At 51.7% G+C, this 17539-nt stretch overlaps 1 protein-coding gene across 1 annotated transcript in view; it reads left to right on the top strand.

The window, feature by feature from the left end:
• Nucleotides 1-4956: 4956 nt before the first annotated feature.
• The window catches only part of DCLK3 (doublecortin like kinase 3), a 50025-nt gene continuing 37442 nt past the window's right edge, over nucleotides 4957-17539 (top strand). Inside the window, exon 1 of the mRNA XM_060638204.3 lies at nucleotides 4957-5447. Within this exon, the coding sequence (XP_060494187.3) occupies nucleotides 5381-5447 (67 nt within the window). The 5' untranslated portion in view covers nucleotides 4957-5380. The remainder of the gene's footprint in view (nucleotides 5448-17539) is intronic.

Consider the following 17539-nt stretch of genomic DNA (forward strand, 5'->3'; position numbering starts at 1 on the left):
CAGCCCACAACCCTGGGTTCATGACCTGAGCCAAAGTCACGAGTCGGACGCTCAACCGACCGAGCCACCCAGGCGCCGCACAAATGGGTTTGTTTTTATTGTGAAAATGCAGCACCGAGTGCCATATTCTTGGGCATCCGGAGGGCCTAAAGGGAGATTTTAGCAGACGTTGGAAAGACACTCATTTAAAAGCAGGAGCTTGTATCCGGAAAATGTGTTAACAGTTTGGATCTCTTCCTCCAATCACGTCTACACAGAGCTGACACAAAGGGTGACACAAAGAGGACTAAAGGGTGAAGCGAGATTACAGGCATGAAGGACATCCACAGGAAATCCTGTATTTTGTCTTGGGCAGCAGGTTTGACTTCATTCCCTTTTGAAACCTATCACTAGTGTTGACTCAGGCCAAGCCAGATGGAGGCATTTGGAATGACTTCCCGTAGGTAAGAATCACTGGCCGAACGGAAGGTGCCAGTGCCTGGGTCAGTTGTCAGCACGGGTGCGAGATCACAGTGGCCATGCTGCAGTCATTTCTCATACCCTACTTTCTTATTCTTCTGCTGGTAGAGGGGGCCGACGAGTTAGGGCTTGAGTCATGGCTTGGCAGCTTGCTTACTGTGGGGAGGTGACACTGGAGTAAGGACTGCTCAGGGACAGATGGGGCGGTGTATGGAAAAACATGGCAGTCAAGACAAAGCAAGGAATGTGTGCTAGCTGGAGCCCAGAGTGCCCCTGGGGGAACGGCAGGACATGAGAGTTAATAGGTAGACAGGACCAGAGGTTGAAGAGCCTTGAAGATCATTCTAAGGGGTCGGGAACTTAGTTCTCTGGGCACTCAGAGTCACTGGCAGATTTTTAGTGGCGAAATTATGTAACGTCTAGAGCCACATGGAGAAAGGTTTCCTTGGCTCCAGTAAGGCTGGTGATTTGGGAATAAGGATGGAAAGAGTGTGACCAAGGCAATGGCGGGGAGGTGGTGGTGAGAGGACAGGGTTTAGTGAATGGATGTGGAGTTGATAGTCATTCCTGGGCTTATGGCTTGGAACCCTGAATTAAATGAGACCAAGAATCCAGCAGGAAGAACAGATCCGGGGGGACGGACGATGAGCTTTGTTTTGGACATGTTGTGAGGGGTGCCAATGAGAGGCCCCCGAGGGGCTGTCCAGGAGGCGACTGAGCTGATCTTGGGGGAGGCAAGGCGAAACTGGCCTGAAGTTAGAACTAAGGCTTGGATCAGATCAAGCCTGGGGTGAGTCTCCCAAAGCCAAGAGCAAAGCCCCACGCCGTAGCAATTTAAGGCCTGAGTGGAGGACGAGAGACCCACGAAGCAGTAAAGATGTTCGCTTTTGGAAGGTGGGGTGGAAGGAAAAGCAACTGGCACCACAGAAGCCAGGAGAGGAGAGAGTTTCAAGGCCGGTCGCACGCTGCAGTGCGATGAAACACAGCGAGGACTGTGTGGCGCTCACGGAGCCTGGCAGACAAGGTCGTTAGCGGGGTAGTCAAATCAGCAAGGCAGAAAGAGAGGAAACAAGGCCCGCTGCGGCAGGTCTGAGGAGGTGGGGGCGGGGGGAGGTGCCTGGAAACGTCCTATCCATATGCTAGGGAGAAGTGTAACGTCCTAGCCATATGACAGGGAGAACGCACGCTGCAAATGTGCTGGAATAGTGGTCTGTGTTAAGATTCTCAATTTTTCTCCTTTTCCTCCATCTCAATCTGGCGTCAGCCCGGGCAACGCTGGGAAGCGGAACAATTGCTCCTGGAGGCTTCATCACCCCCTTATGTAGGTCTCTCCTGCAAGCTTGTCTGGCAGTGATACCCCACCTGGGCTTGACCTCCCCGAAATGTTCCCAGCTACCTCCTTAGCAAAGCCGACCCGGTGTCCTGGATCTGTCAGTCAGCTTCCCTGCCGTTAGCAATTTCCCCTCCAGGCTTAGAATATTCTAGGCACAGCCTCGGAGAGGCCCCCATTCCACACCTTCAGCCTCTGCTTCCTTTCCAGCTGCTTTCCCGCGGATCCGTGGCTGTTGCCACCGGGGATGGACACTTACCCCAAAGCAGCCCATCCAACGGTGGGCCAGTGGTTTAAGGAGCCTGGTCAGAATAAATAAGCTGGGCTGAGGATATTCCTTCCTGGACAAACTGGATTCTCAGGGGCGGCAATTGCAGGGGACATTCGGGAGTCAGGTCCCGAGGTGGTAGCCAACCTGCTTTTGGATGTTTGTGAGATTTCCTCGGATCCTGTGCTGCCTGCCGCCTTGAGCCGCTTGAGTGACTTTTGATCATTTGCCATCAAAATAGCTCTGAGGCCTCGTCCAGACCACGGGGACTGTTACTCCCTTCTTTTCAGCTATGCTAAGTGAGTTGCTCCTGAAGTAGATCACCCGTAAGCATGATGATTCTTTTCTGTGTTCCATTTGACCATTTGACGTAAAAGATTGCAAATGTATGTGGTCAGTGCTTCTCTTAATACGAAACTAAAGTGATTTCCTTTGGGAGCCAATTGATACAAATCATCCCTTAGCGACCAAAACAACAGACTCTGAGAGTGGTAACTGACACGTGCGAGGATTTACTCTCTCTTAAAGGGAAAGGCCAAAGTCGAGAGTTGAGGGGTGGTATGGTAGCTCCATGATGTTGTAAGAGACTCAGGCTCCTATTTTTCCGCTCTGCAAGTCTGAAGGCATGGCCTCCATTTTCAAGGTGAGCACATGACCCCAGATGGCTGCCGAGGCTCCAGCCATCGTCAACCATCATGTTAGCTAGCTTTTGCTGCAATAATGCTGAGGAACAAAGCAGCCCCGAACTCCATAGCTTACAGCAATGGGCATTTGTTTGTTCACTCCTAGGTCTGAATGTCTGATGGGGTGGCTCTGCTTTGGTCTGCAGGTTGGCTGAACATAGCAGCAGGTCCAACTTTAGGTCTGCTGCACGTTTCCTGACATTTTGCTTGGACCAGCTGCCACCTGGGCCCTTGGCAGGAGCATGCAAGGGCAAAGCAAACCACAGGGGTACATTCCATGCTTCCATTCACGTTACGTCTGATAGCATGTCATTGGCCAAAGTCAGGAAAATGGTCAAGTCTCAAATCTGGGTTTGGGAAGTACATTCCATGTACTTGTCTAATTCTGTCAGGGTTGTTTAATTCTATCAAGGGGCGGGGTGAAGAGTTGAAATAATAATCCAACCAACCACAGACATGTGTGAAACCCTGGACAAAAGACACAGGTTGAGAGGGACAAAGGACTGTACCTGTTAACCACATCAGAGTCTTTAAAGGAGCCCATTTGAAACTCCCACACAACACATCCTATTCTATTTCATTGGCCAGAAACTTTCCATATGGCCATTCCTGCGTGCAAGGGAGCCCAGGATATATATTCTTTATTCCAGGCTGCAATGTGCTCAGCTAAACTTTGAGGTGTGTTTCTAGGTCAGAGAGAGGGAAGAAGTATTAAGGAGGAAACTGATAATGTCTTGCAAAGTGTTTGACAAAGACGTATCATATTTATCTCTTACTGTTGCAGGGTAATCTGATAACTTCGGTGAAGGTGTTCATTGTACTTGTTTAATGTGTGTATCTAATGCACATATAGATGATTATCTAACCAGTAATTAAACACTGCTGGACTGTTGCTTTTGCAAGGAAGAAAATACAAGTCATATGATCTCTCTTCCACCGGTTAAAGCTTTTTTTTTCTCAAACTCAGTTTAAATTTTACTTACTCTTAAAATATAAATGATAGGGCCAGGAGGAGTGACTGCTCAAGGCTGCTAAAAAGAAAGTATTTAAGTAGCTGAAGGGCACTTACCACCTAGAGAAATTTCCAAATAGGCTCTTCCTTCAGGCTTTTGCTTAAATACCACCTTGTCAGTGAGGCCTTTCCCGACTGCCCAGCTTAAAATAACAACATCCCCCTTTCCTTACTTCCTCTTTCTCCATATCACTTATAATGACACTTGATTATTTCATTATCTGTCTCCCCCCCACTAGAAGGTAAGTGACTTGAAGGCAGGTCCTTTGTCATTTTGGTCGTTGTTGGTGAACTGGATTACTGAATATGGTCCTCGATGATTGCTTTGGGTTGTCCGGTCATCCAACCAGCCGGAAGCAGAAGCTGCTTTTTCACTCAATGGCTTCCTAAGGCTGCGGCAGCCATTCTGTGACCCCCAGGCAACAGCCTGAGTCTGAGGAGAAAGGCCAGCATGTTGAAGGCGGGCCTGTGGGAGCCTGGAAAGAGATTTGGTGCCGAGGTCATCCCTGAGCAGCAGAACAGTCTTCTTTTAGACTAGGTATGTGTGAGAGAGAAAGACAGATGCTGACATCTGGGACCTGGCCTGGGACGATCCGCTCAGCCTCGGGGTTCTGTTGAACCTGAACAATTTCACAGAACACCAGCATTGGACAGGGCCACTCTGTGACCCGATGGATCAGGGCAAAATCAAGACCACTTCTGTAATCTTGTCAGGGGCCATGTGGACAGGTGCGTGCACGGTGGTCCCCTGTATTCATCATGTCTCCCAGGAGGGGCCGAGCCAGTGCTTGAGGATACGCGTCACCTGGGACAGTGAGGCAGACCTGGGATACGTGCAAAGATGAGGAATGGGCGTACGGTGCTTGGAAGGGGTATAACAAGGCAAGGGGCATGGAGCAGCCTTCGGATGGTGCCCGGAGACGTGAGGCTGAGGGCTGTTCTGCAGGCTGTGCCTTAGAAGCCAGGGGTGTGGTCAGAGTGTGAGCAGGTGTCCGAATCTGGGGGGGCGGGAGGATGTAGGTGGCTGCAGGACGTGGGGTCAGGGTGCTAGGGGAGTGGGAGTGGGGTGGGAGGGAGGGAGGGCTGCGGGAAGTCTGGACGCCGATCTGCCAGGAGGCGCGAGGGCTGTGGGGGTCCTGGGGACGTCTTCGGTTTGCCGCCTACAGAGGAAGGGGGCGAGCCTCCGGCTCGAAGCAGGATCCCGCCCTGCGGGGCAGGAGCGAGCGCGGAGGGAGCGCGGAGGGGGCTGGACCGGGCTCGGGGGGCGGGGCCGCCCAGGGGCCCCCCCCCCCCGAGGGCCGCCGCCCGGCCCTCGCGGGCGGAGCAGGGGTGTGGGCGCCGGTCGCCCGCCCGCCCCGCCCCGCCTCCAGGGCCCGGCGCGGCGCGCACGCCGGGCCGGCGCGGGGAGCGAGGCTGCGGCGCCGCGCGGTTGCTAAGCCCGGCGCCCCCGGAGACGTTGCCGGTGGCCGTCGCCGGGCGCGGCGCAGCTCGGGGCGGGAGGGGGGAGGAGAGAGAGAGAGAGAGAGAGAGAGAGCGCGCGCCCCGCCTCCCCGCGCCCGCTCGGCCGTCGAGCCGCGGCCCCGCGCTCCCACCGCCGCCCCCCGGGCGCCCGAGCCCGCCGCCCCGCCATGCCCGCCGCCGCGCCCACCCCGCGCCCGCCGCCGCCCCCGGCCCGGCCCGCGCCTCCCGCCCCGGGTAAGTAAGTGCCGCGCGCCCCGGGCCCCAGCGGGTCGGGGGGCGCCGCGACCCCGGGCCGGTCCGGCGGGGGTGCCCCGAGCGCTGCGTGTGCGTGCGCGCGCGCGTGTGTGTCCGTGTGTCTGGGTGTGTGCGCGCGCGCGTCTACACCCACTGGAACTCGCTCGCCGGGGATAGGGGGATAACGCGGTCGGCTGCTGCTTTCCACTCCGTCGCCAGCCAGAGGGGGCTTCCCGGGAAACGCGTGGGCGACCTTCGAGGCGCGGTGGGGCTGCGGAAGAGTGCGGGCGTCCGGCAGGCAGGGGACACGTCGTGAGCGCCTCGGGGCGCCAGGGCTTTGCCTGGAGCTGGCCTCCCGCCCTCCTTCTCACAACCTGTAGGGAAAGTGGAATTATCCCCATTTCTCCCAGGAGAAGCAGCGGTGCCCGGAACTCTCGACTTGCCCGAGGTCACTGGGCTGGGTAGCCGTGGAGCTGGGCTTTGAACCCGGGTCTCCAGAGCTCTCCGACCCAGCTAAAAGGAAGGGAACTCCTTAGAACTAGATACAGAGACACCCGGAAGAAGTAACGACCTTCGGGATAAAGGCTACAGGCGAAGCGTCGGGGAATTCACAGAAGCAAACGAGTTCCCGAAATCCCCCATCACTTAATTTTGAATCTAGGACCTCATTTACACTGCCTTCCACGTCTGGTTCTGGGGGGCGAGGTGTTGGGAGGTGGAGAGGAGACTGCCCCAGGGCCGTGCAGAGGCGGCTGGGGACACCTTTTCAGAGGATCCCTCTGCTGGGAGTGGGGGGTCAGGAGAAGTGGAGGGAACTCCGTATTCACGCCCAAGGTTAGTCATCCCTCTGCCTCAACCTTCCCCCTGCACTCCATTTCCTTCCTTTTCTCTGTGTGTTGTCCAAGAGGACAGCGGTCAAATGGAAGCCGGTCCTGCTACCATCACTGTGTTTCTGGAAGCATCTTGGCATGGGGTGGTCCCGTGCCTCCGCGACCGCGTTACAAGCTGTGAAGTCAGTCTGGGTTGACGTGGTCTGCTGGGCCGGTGTCGAGCTGACAGTCGCCATCACAACTAAGGAGGCAGCTCCAGCCGTAGTCAAGCATTGTGCTTTTTCTTAAGGGACAAGGTGGCAAATGGCAGGGGCCCCAGGAAGTAAAAAAGTAAAGGGATGCTGGGCGTGCGGGGCAGCCCAACTTCAAAAAAGCATTTTAACTTAATATTTGGCTTGCTTTGGGTGGTGCCCTAAAATGCCCCACTGGAGAAAGAGCAGAGAAGCACAGAAGGATTGTTCAAAGATACTCAGTAACTCTCTTCATTTAGGTTTGAAAGGTCTTTGAGCCGTGTTCTTTGATGGTAAGCTGAAAGAATAGGAGAAGGGGGAGAATCCCTGCATGAGAACCCCATAAGGACTCAGACTAACAGAGGAAGTCTTAGTTTAACATGGCCAGTCTTTGGGCAAAGCTTGGAGAGAGGGATGCTGGGCTGTCCGGCTTCGGTGCTGGGCTCATTGTATCTGGTACCCATGGTTCCCCCCCACCCCCCCCTTTTCCTTTGGTGGCCCCCTTCAGCCTCTACATTTGGCCCTTCTGGTGGTGAACCAGAGCCCCTTTTGAAGACGTGTCTGTGGGGGGCTTCTTTGGGATGGATGTTTGTTCATGACCTGGTAATGTAGGTCGTAAGGGGGCAGTGCAGGGAGAGTAGAAAAGTGGGGAAGGAAGACATTCCTGTTGGGGAGTCAGGCCGTTGGGTTCCCTCCTCAGAGGTTTGTGGCTTCCTGGTGACCAGTCACTCAACTTCTCTGGGAACCTCAGTGTCTTCCACTTTCTTTGTTTTTTTAAAATATTTATTTACGAGAGAGAGAGAGAGAGAGAGAGAGAGAGAGCGCGCGCACCCACATGCAGGAGCAGGGGAGGGGCAGAGAGAATCCCAAGCAGGCTCCATGCTGACAGCACAGAGCATGACTCCAGCCGGAATCAAGAGTCAGAAGCTTAACCCACTGAGCCACCCAGGAAGCCCTTCAACTTCCTTTACTTAGTAATAACGGTCTAATCTCAGAGGGTTGTTTGATGATCAAAAGGGAAATATTTTCATTGGCTTACCAAACCATTCCCGAGCGAGTCCGTAAGATCCTTACCGAGGGAGAACGGACAGCCTCTCTGGGACAGTGGTGTGTGGTGAGGGCATCGTGCTGTAGGTCGTAGGTGATGGGCTGGAGAGAGGCACCGGTTCAGTGGCTGTATGAAGGGGTACGGAGGTCCGCCGGGGTGCTTGGGCTGGGTTTATAACACTTTGCAAATGGCAGTGCGTCCTTATGGGGGTTGGGGCTCTTGATCCATCTAGAGCTGCCTCCAAATCCTGGTCCTGATCTTCGAAGCTGTATAATCCTCAGCAGGGTACCCAGCTACTCTGAGCCTGTTTCCTCTTTGGTAAAAAGGGCATGATCAAATTATTCTGAGGGCCTAGTGACCTAAAGCGCTTAACGGCGATTACTACAAATGGAAAGTATTTTAAAAAAATGTTTTTTAACGTTTATTTATTTTTTGAGAGACAGAGCGCGAGAGGGGGAGGAACAGAGGGAGGGAGAGCAAGACACAGAATTGGAAGCAGGCTCCAGGCTCTGAGCTGTCAGCAAAGAGCCCGACGCGAGGCTCAAACTCGTGAACCGCGAGATCATGACCTCAGCTGAGAGGACTGACTGAGCCACCCAGGTGCCCCGAAATGGAAAGTATTATTAAAGTTACCTTTTACTCTGAACAGATGCTATTTGGGTGCCTTCGGCCAGTGCTTCTTAAATATTTTTTGGGCATAGGACTCATCTGGGGATTTTGCTAAAACGTAGATTCTGATCCGGGAGGTCTGGCGTCAGCCTGAGATTCTCCTTTTCTCACCGGCTCCTAAATTCTGTAAGTGTCACTTGTTTGGAGATCACACTTTGAGTACTAGGCCATAGGCCACTCTTAGGGCTGGGGAGATGATGGGGAGGGTTGGGGCTTCCTAGGCAGGTCTGGTCTGGTGCGGGGGGGTGGGGGGTGGCGCAGAGACAGCTGGGACGTGTTCCCTATAGGGGTGATGGGTCTAACTTCCTTCAGGTGCCTTAGGACCAGCCCCCTGGAGGAAGCTCTTTCTGGCCGAACGGTGCCTGCTCCCCCTGCATGCTGGTCTTGAGGGTGTCGAGATGAGTAAGCCACGGATGCTGTTACAGTGTGATTGGGGGTAGGGCGGGGACAGGCATGGAAATGTGTGATTTTTACGTGGTGAGATAAACATTCTATACGGTTCATGGGTGATGGCCATGGGGGTCAGAGGGTTGGAAAAGGGAGGAAGACTTCTTGCTGGTGACGACGCCTGACCTGGTTTTGGAGGATGAATCACAGCGGGGGTGGGGGGTGCGGGGAGAGCAGAAGCGTGTGAGGGGTGGCATTCTAGGATTAAGGAACAGCATGTGCACGGTGTCATGAAACAGCTTGATGTGTCCAGGTCATTGAACCAAGAGCCATTTGGAGCATATGATGAGAAGGGCTGGGACAGGGAGGCCAAGCTCCGTCGCTGGGATGTAGTGGTCAGGACGGGCTGGGCTCTCCTGCAGTAACAAATCGTCAAAGCTTAACCCGGTCAAGGTCACTTCTCACTCACACTCAGTGCCCCTCACAGGCCAGAGAGGGCCAAGGAGGCAGAGCTTTTCCCTTTGTGCAGACACGTCGTTTGGAAAATGTGGCCTACGTGGCCGCCAGCGTGGGAGAAGGAGATGATGGGAGAGCTGCCCTGTGGCTCCTCTGGCACTGAGTCGTCGTTCCGTGTGCCACAGCTCATTGGTCAAAACTCACTGCGAGGGGGCTGGGACACTATGGGGGCGGTGTGGACGGAAGTTCAGAGAACATCACTGTCTCTCCCACGTATGCCTCAGAGTGGGCCTTGAGCCTCGCTCTGCAGGCCGGAGTTTCTCAAATGGGAGCAATATGTGAATTCCTTTAAAGGAAACCAAATGTTGGAGAGTCCTCGTGGTGGCTCGAACTATTTTGATTATAACGACTTCATACACGTAGTCGCCTTAAAAGGGTCTGTACTCTATGCTTAGGGCTCTTGTATGACTGTAAAACCAAAACACATGTCTACGTAAAATATCAACACGGCTGCACGTGGCGAAATTCAGATCAGCTTGATGAGTTTAGTGTGATGGATGGTGATTTTAGCTACAGCAAAACCACCGTTTCTGATTCTAAAAACAGCTGTTCAGGTCCTGCGAATTTGGTAAGCTGTGGGCCGTGCCACATGGGTCGCCTGATGGCTCAGTTCTCCTCGGTGTTCCCCGGGTTAAGTCTGATTTGTTACCTTCTTACTAGCCTGTGACACAACCTTTCTTGTCACCTGCCGTATCGTGAATGCGGGAGTATGCGTCGTGAGACAGTGTGGCAGCTCTGGGTCATAGCACGTTCGTGCACACGATCCAGAATGTGCTTCTGTTGCTTTTCTGTGGCTCGGCTTCAGAAAGATTTTCGTGGGAATGAAACACAAAGTCACACCCGCTTCGAGAGAACTTGCAGCCGGCCCGGAACGTGTCTGAGGATTCTCCAGAGTCTGAGAAGCAAGTGGAAATGCCCGTGGGGTGTCTAATGGAGGAGGCCGGTGACCAGCTTTGGGGTCCAGAGACCTTGCTTGTTCAGGTGTGGGTGGGTGAGGGGCGGGTGGGGAGGCCAGAGGCAGGTGGTTCAAGCCAGACGTGCGAGGGTGGGCACCAAGGCAGTAGGTAATAGACGCGATGGAGAGGAGGTGCTACGGTTGAGAGAGATTTGGGGGGTGGGATCCACGGGGCTGGGAGATTGGCCGGGGGAGGGGAAGGAGGGGAAGAGGACCCAGAGATGGCTCACTGTCATGGGTTCGGGGGGCCGATGGTGCCGCTGACCAGGGTGAGGACCTCGCGTGTCCGTGGAAAGAACAGGAGCGCTCTAGGCTAAGGCTCTGCGCCCGTATTTATCAGCCTGCCTTTCCCACCTGACTTGATCTTTCCTGAACCAGTCTCTCAGGAACTGCAGCATCTTGCAGGATCTATTTTTTCCTCTCCAGGACATTTAATCAGTGCTCATTTGGACGACACGATTGGCTTTGTGAGCCTTTCCCTCGTGCCTGCTGCTTCTGACCCGTTGGAGTGGGCTCTGGCAACGTTCTTGCCTAATCAGGCGCATACTTTTTGCCTTCTACATATTTGAAGGAGGCGAAAACAATTTGAGAAAACTGTGGATGGTTCTGAGAGAGAAGCTGTCATACCATATAAGGGGAGATGAGTTATGCGCCTTCAGTTTTTAAGAGCACCAACTCTGTTTTTTTGGACACAGACACTCAAAATTCTCCGAGGAGAGAACAGACGTGGTGCGGGTTACATGATCTCCAGGTAATTACGTAACAAGGAATGTGGAAACTGTGCCCTTTGGGGAGTCAGAGAGGGGAGAACACGAGGGCACCCGAACAGACAGACAGGTAAAAAGGTCCCAGACTGAAAGCAGATCCCTGTGGTGGCCAGAGTGGAGTCTTGTGTTAACGCAGGTTATTGGCACAGAATAGTTGAAAAGGTAACTTGGCCTCTCCTCTTTGTATGAATTATTAACCTAATATACCCTGGTGGAAACGCCTAGAGCAAGCTGCCAGAAGCGGCTTCCATCCTGCTTGTTCCTGCTCATGACAGACTCCCACTTGTCTCTTGGCCTCGGTACAACCATCACCTTCATGGCACAGCTTCTGAGGTCCTCCAGGGGGCGGGTGTGTAGTCCTCCCCCTCTGATCCCCACTACATCTCTTTGGCACTTGGGACAAATGGTCTGTAAGCAAGTGCTGACCTGTCACCTGTAGAGACCACATGCTACTGGAGGACAGGCGTTGTGTCTCTTCATCTTGGACCCCCCCCTTCCCCGTCCCGCCCCACCCCGCTAGACTAGTGAAGCATTTTTCCTGAGAGCTGTCTCCACACCCATGAGCTAGTCCAGGGCACCTTTAAGAACCATCTTGAGACCTCAGGGCTGGGTTAGAGGAGCAGATGTCCCAGCAAAAACAGCTTGGTTTGCGGAACGTCTCTTCTAGGCATGGGTTGGATGAAGCTAGTTGTTCAGTCTGGTTCAGATGCTGTGTTGATTTCACATGCACTGGAACCAGAATCCTCGGGTCTCTACATCTGTGGCAGACTGTTCATGCTCCCCAGATATCCATGTGTCCTCTGCATTAGCAGATGCCATCAGCACCCCCCCCCCCCCACTCCTCAGTCCCCATTCTTATGGTTCCTTCCCCTGCAACCCACTGCAGCCCTGTTTGAGGGCTTTCTCTGGCTGTAGGGGAATGGTTCCCCCATTCTTGGAGAGAGCCAGAAGTCCTGGGGAGGTAATGCCCCTGGGAGCCGCCCTCAACCCCTAATGGAGGGGAATGGGTGGATAAATATCACAGTTACCTTGCCCCTTTGGTGAGACAACCCTCGGCCAGGGTTCTCCCCATTCTTCCAGAAGGTTCCTCTCAGAGCTGAGCCCAGGTTGCCCACAGCAGTGACCAGCTCACCCGTGCCACTGTGCTGCCTCCGTTCTTTACTCTTCTCCAGTGCTTTCCCAAGAGTTCTTCCCCATTCAACCCAAATCCTTGTCCCAGGCTTTACTTTGGGGAGAGTCAAACCCAAGACCCTTTTGGGCTGACCAGGGCCCTCAGACTATGGTTGGGAATGCTGTGTGTCACTTCTCACGCAAAGCAGATAAGAGCCAGGGCACTCAGGTGTGACCATTCCGCTGCCGCGGCCACCTCGGAGGGTCTGAGAGGGAGCAGGGCTGCTTAGTCCACATGGAATTCATATGGGCAAGAACTCTTAATGGTAGCTGCCGAGCTTGGCATTTATCGGTTTAGGCCCCTACCTGCCTGCCACGTGGCACCAGCCCTGTCCCTTTGGGGGCCAACACTGAGGTCGGTCCACCCTCCGTTTCCCCATCCCGTACTGAAGCGGGGGCACTTGGGATCTGTTACCTGTGCTTCCAGGCTCCAAACTCGTTCCCTCTTCAGTGGTTTGATAAATACTAGAGTACAACTTATTTATGTTTGTCCACGGCTTTTAAGTCATCCGGAATTTATTTTGGTATATCCTGGAGAAATAAAAATCCAGATGTAGGGGTGCCTGGGTGACTCAGCGTGGTTAAGCGTCCATCTCTTGATGTCTGTTCAGGTCATGATCTCAGGGTTTGTGAGATCGAGCCCCACGTCGGGCTCCATGCTGATGGCGGGCTCCATGCTGACTGCACAGGTTCTCTCTTGCCCTCTCCCTGTCCTCCCGCCATGCTCTTTCTCTCTTTCTGTCTCTCAAAATAAAATAAACTTAAAAAAATACAAATTTATTTATTTATTTATTTATTTATTTATTTATTTATTTATTTATTTATTTATATTTAGAGAGAGAGAAAGAGAGAGCACGCAAGTGGAGGAGGGTAGAGAGAGAGAGAGAGGAAGATACAGAATGTGAAGCAGGCTCCAGGCTCTGAGCTGTCAGTGCAGAACCAGGTGCAGGGCTCGAGCTGATGAACCGTGAGATCATGACTTGAACTGAAGTTGGATGCTCAACTGACCCAGCCACCCGGGTGGCCCCAAATGTATTTTACTTCCAGTTATTAACCAGTTGTTCCAATATTGAATAAAAATGATTCCCACCTTCCTGATGAGTTGGTAATGATCTTGTATTATACATTAAATGCTCCTTTCAAGTAGTATCTATTTTGAGGCTGCAATTTTCTTTTTCCTAAAACCCAGCTATTCCTGGGTAAGTACCAAGATCTTATAATTGTAGCCTTGCAATATATTTTGCTGTCTTCATTACTCATTGTCATCTCTCTCCTGTCCTCCCTCAAAAATTGCACAAGTACTTAAGTGGCATCAAACCTACAAATTACGATTAGAACTGATATGTTTCATTGACTGGGACTTCACGTTCTGGAATGGATAGCCGTTTAAATGGATCTTTTATTTCCTCTCTGAGTTTTGTAGTTTCCTTACATTGCTTGCTAAGGTTATTCCTAGAAATTCTCTATATGTTGACATTATATATGTTATTACTTTTTTTTTTTAAATTTTAGATAGTGCAAGAGGGGGGAGGGGGGCAGAGGGAGAGAGAGAGAGAGAGAGAGAGAGAGGGAATCTTAAGCAGGCTCCACACTGAGCATGGAAGCCAGTGAGGGGCGGGATCCTACCAGGGATCATGATCTGGGATCATGACCTGAGCCAAAATCAAAAGTCGGATGCTCAACCTGCTGAGCCACTCAGGCACTCCTATTGTGTTATGTTTTAAACTGGTACATTTTCCAACTGGTTATGGCTGTTCTATAGGAAAGCTTAATATAAATATAAATATGTATACTTAGAAAAAATTTCTGGCCTTATAGCTGGCCAGTTTTGAATTATATCTTGAAGTAAAAACGCAAAATCTATTTCATGAGGTTCCATGGGCTCAAATTACCTTTCCAGGTGACTCAGAATAAATAGATAGATTCTTGAGTTGAAAGAAGTTCAGGGAAGAGGGAAAAAGGGGTAGAGAGAAAAGGTATACAAAGGAATTGGGCATGTGGTAGGAATGAGGATCCCTCTGCCCCCCCTGCCCCGTCTACTTGCAGAGTTATAGATGCTGTGAAAACAAATAGTTTGCATTCAGTATGTTTTCTCTTTGAGACATAATCTCTCGTGAATTTAAAAGTTGCTTGTCAGTGTCTCTGACTGTCACTGGGATCGACACTTGTTAGTAACAGCATGTTTATACTGTGAGTCTTGATGAAAAGACAGGCCTAGTTATGAGTCGTTAATGTAAAACAAGATAAAAGGACACCACAGCCCTGGTCAGGGTCTCACCTTGTGTTGGAGTTCAGAAAACCAAAATCATTGGACTCAGTAATTTATTTTTTATTTTTTTATTTTTATTTTTGAGAGAGAGAGAGAGAGAGAGAGAGAGAGAGGGAGAGAGAGAGAATGAGCAGGGGAGGGGGAGAGAATCCACAGAATCCAAAGCAGGCTCTAGGCTCTGAGCTGTCAGCACAGAGCCCGACGCGGGGCTCAGACTCATGAACTTCGAGATCAGGAGCTGAGCTGAAGTCAGATGCTTAACCTACTGAGCCACCCAGGTGCCCCTGGACTTAGTAATTTAAAAAGAAAAAAGAGAAAGCAGTTGAGTTCATTAGATTGAAGCTCCGTTTTCTTTTGGGAACTTGGAGTCAACCAATGCCCAATGGTTCCAGACCTCCCCAGGAGGGGAGCTGCTAAGGTGTTGGCCATTTGACCCTTGGAGTGGTTTCTCTTTAACGCCATTAGGAGTAATTTAGAATTCAAAGGAGTTGATCTTTCCTACAAGGATCGCATAACTGAAGATGTTTTACTGGTTTTGAAGATGGTATTTTCCAAAGATGTCTTGCAGTGTGAAAGGGAAACAGGAGTGCACACTCACATTAAGGAGAAATAGAGAATGAATGAAAAACTCTGAGAACCAATTGAAAAACCCCCGGGGTTCCCACCTTCCCAGGAACATTCCGTTATTTATTTGCTTTCCCCCCACTCGCTTTGTCTGCATTACAGAGCAAAGACAGCAGTGGTTGCCGGGGTTCTCTTTCTTAGTTTGCTTTCTTCATCATGAGCACAAAGCAGATGTTTTCTTAGAAAGGAAAGTGCAGTGTCGGTGTAGAGGTGGAGGGGGGATGGGTAAGGAGAAAGACTGTTATCTGCCCCTCTCCCCTTCCTCCCCCCCCTCCACCGCATGTTTGCGTGGCCATAAACACGTTGTGTGGGCTTTTAAGTAGTCTTAATTGAGGATGTTAACAAAGGAAAAACCTACATGAGGGGGGTTTTATTCTACTGGGAGGGGGGAGTGGAGTTTTAAATACCTGCCCATCCCAGGAAAAAAAAAAAGGAAAGTTTTATAAAAACTTATAAAAAAAAAAAAAAAAGGAAAGTCCTTGCTGCCTTGAATAACTGTTAGAAATTCTCAGCAGTTTCTGGCTAGCCGGCTGCCTCCATCTGGAGGCTGGCATTGTGTTTTCTTAACCTACAACTGACTATCACCCTCTCAAAATTGAACCAGTAACAGTCATATCCTTTCGTGGCTTTTTAAGGAACTTTTTCTCAAAGGTTCTTACAGTTCTTTTCCTACCCTTGACAATAATCAGTTTTTAGTGTAAAGGTTACCCACTTAGACATTGAGAGATCACTGATGGTCACCACAAACTAGTTTTTCATTCACTCACATTTAGTTGCTGAGTATCTCCTATGCCACCTGCCATAGGCACAGTAATCTTTGTTTAAGTTGAAAGTGCAAATAGCCCTTTGTTGCTGGAGGCTGTTGTATTCGTCCATAAAGAGCTGGAGCGTGGAGGTCAGAGCATCAGGTGGGTATTGCAACATCCGTCGTGGTAAGCTGGGAAGGGAGAAAGGAGCAGGAGGGTTGGTGAGTGAGGGGGATGGAACGGGTTGAGGGTCTTCATGGAGGGCCTCTTGGAGAAAGGATATTAAATGATCGATTGCAGACCTGAACAAAGGTAGGAAGTGCGAGAAACGTGTGTGCGAGAAATAGTTTGATGAACACTCTAGGCATCTCTGGGTAATTAACTGCCTTTGGTTTTTAAGGAAACACGAACGATGGAATGCCTTCTACGTGTGAATTCGAGAAAACATGCCACAAAACCCTCAGTGCTCATTCTTGTTTTGAGATTTAAAGGACTTTCATAATTCTTTAGGCGATAGTGTGGGTCCATGTTCCCTAGAAGCAGAACCTGAGATCGGGATCCCTGTGCGTGTGATTTTGAGGGGAGAGCTGCCACGGGACGGGAGGTAGGGTAGCAAGGGCAGCGGGGGACGTGGCTAAGCAAGGATGTGGTCTCAGCTGGAGACAACCTCAGCCTGAGCCCACGGGAGTTCTGGAGCCTGCACCGCACACAGACCTGGTCCCCCCTGGGTGACCGCTTGGTCTTTGGTACCCTTCCCTGTCCCCATCAGTCATTGATCATGGGCTGCACTTGAGGAGGTGGAGATGGGTGTAGAACCTCCTGGGTGAGGGACTCCAGTCAACAGAGGATAATTCCAGAAGCTAGAGCAGCGGTGGCCCTTTAACAGCCAACGCTCATAAGAGTTGGTGGGTGGGGACCACCGCCTGGTAGGGGGATAGCGTGGGGCACCTGTCGCATCCATGACTGTGCTGGTCCTAGAGAATGCGGATGACTGGGTATCTTTAGTTAGATTTGGGGGCAGAAACAGATGGAAAGCGCAGGATTGCTTTGGTCACCCAGGACAACCTGATGATTGTGGACCCAGCCAAGCAAGGTCCATTTTATTTACTAGACACTGTCCTTGCCAATGATATATTTTTGGCAAATGCCAGGAGAGAGCTTCGCAAGGGATCCCGAAGAAGCTTAACCGCAGAAGCTGCCAAAGTTGACTCATATCAAGGCTCTGAAGGCAACAGCCTTTGCCAAAACATTTATAAATGATGCTCTCAAAAGACCTGGATGCAGCATTTGGGCTCTTTGAGGGAACCGTACGCATTTCTGCCCTCTGAGGTTGGCTTCTTAGCAGAGGAGCTGGCTTGCCTTGCTGCTGCTGTCACCAGTGTGGTTTAAGCACGATGTACTGAGTGCTTTCCATAGGCAGGTGACCTTACACCTGTCATCTCGTTGCAGTCTTTACCGCCATCCTGGGAGGCTGGCCGGTGGTGGCCATGCAGGTTCCCGTGGTGATGAGGACCACCAGGCACTCTGCCAGCAGGGCTGAAAATGAGGTCCCTCTTGGCTCTAGCACCCGGGGTGGGTGCCGGGGCCCCCTTTATGGTGCCTGTTGGATGCCTGTTGCAATCAGGTTCTTGGCACGGTGACTTTGGTACTTTTAGATTAGAGGATAACCAAACCCAGGTTGAATTCCCTAACGGCAGAAAAGCGTGTACCTTGATCTGCTTCCCTCTTTGTTTGGAATCCTAACACACTTTGGGGAGTTGTGTTTTCAGATCAGCCTGTCTACAGGGATGTCAGGGAACAGCTCTCTTGTTTATTGCCTGCTGCGGGAACACCGTGTGACTTTATTTTGCCCAGTTGGGATGCCGGCTGTGTCAACAGGGC

The sequence above is a fragment of the Panthera onca genome, chromosome C2, assembly GCF_046562875.1.
Source record: "Panthera onca isolate mPanOnc1 chromosome C2, mPanOnc1 haplotype 2, whole genome shotgun sequence".
In the NCBI taxonomy this organism is placed as follows: Eukaryota; Metazoa; Chordata; class Mammalia; order Carnivora; family Felidae; genus Panthera; species Panthera onca.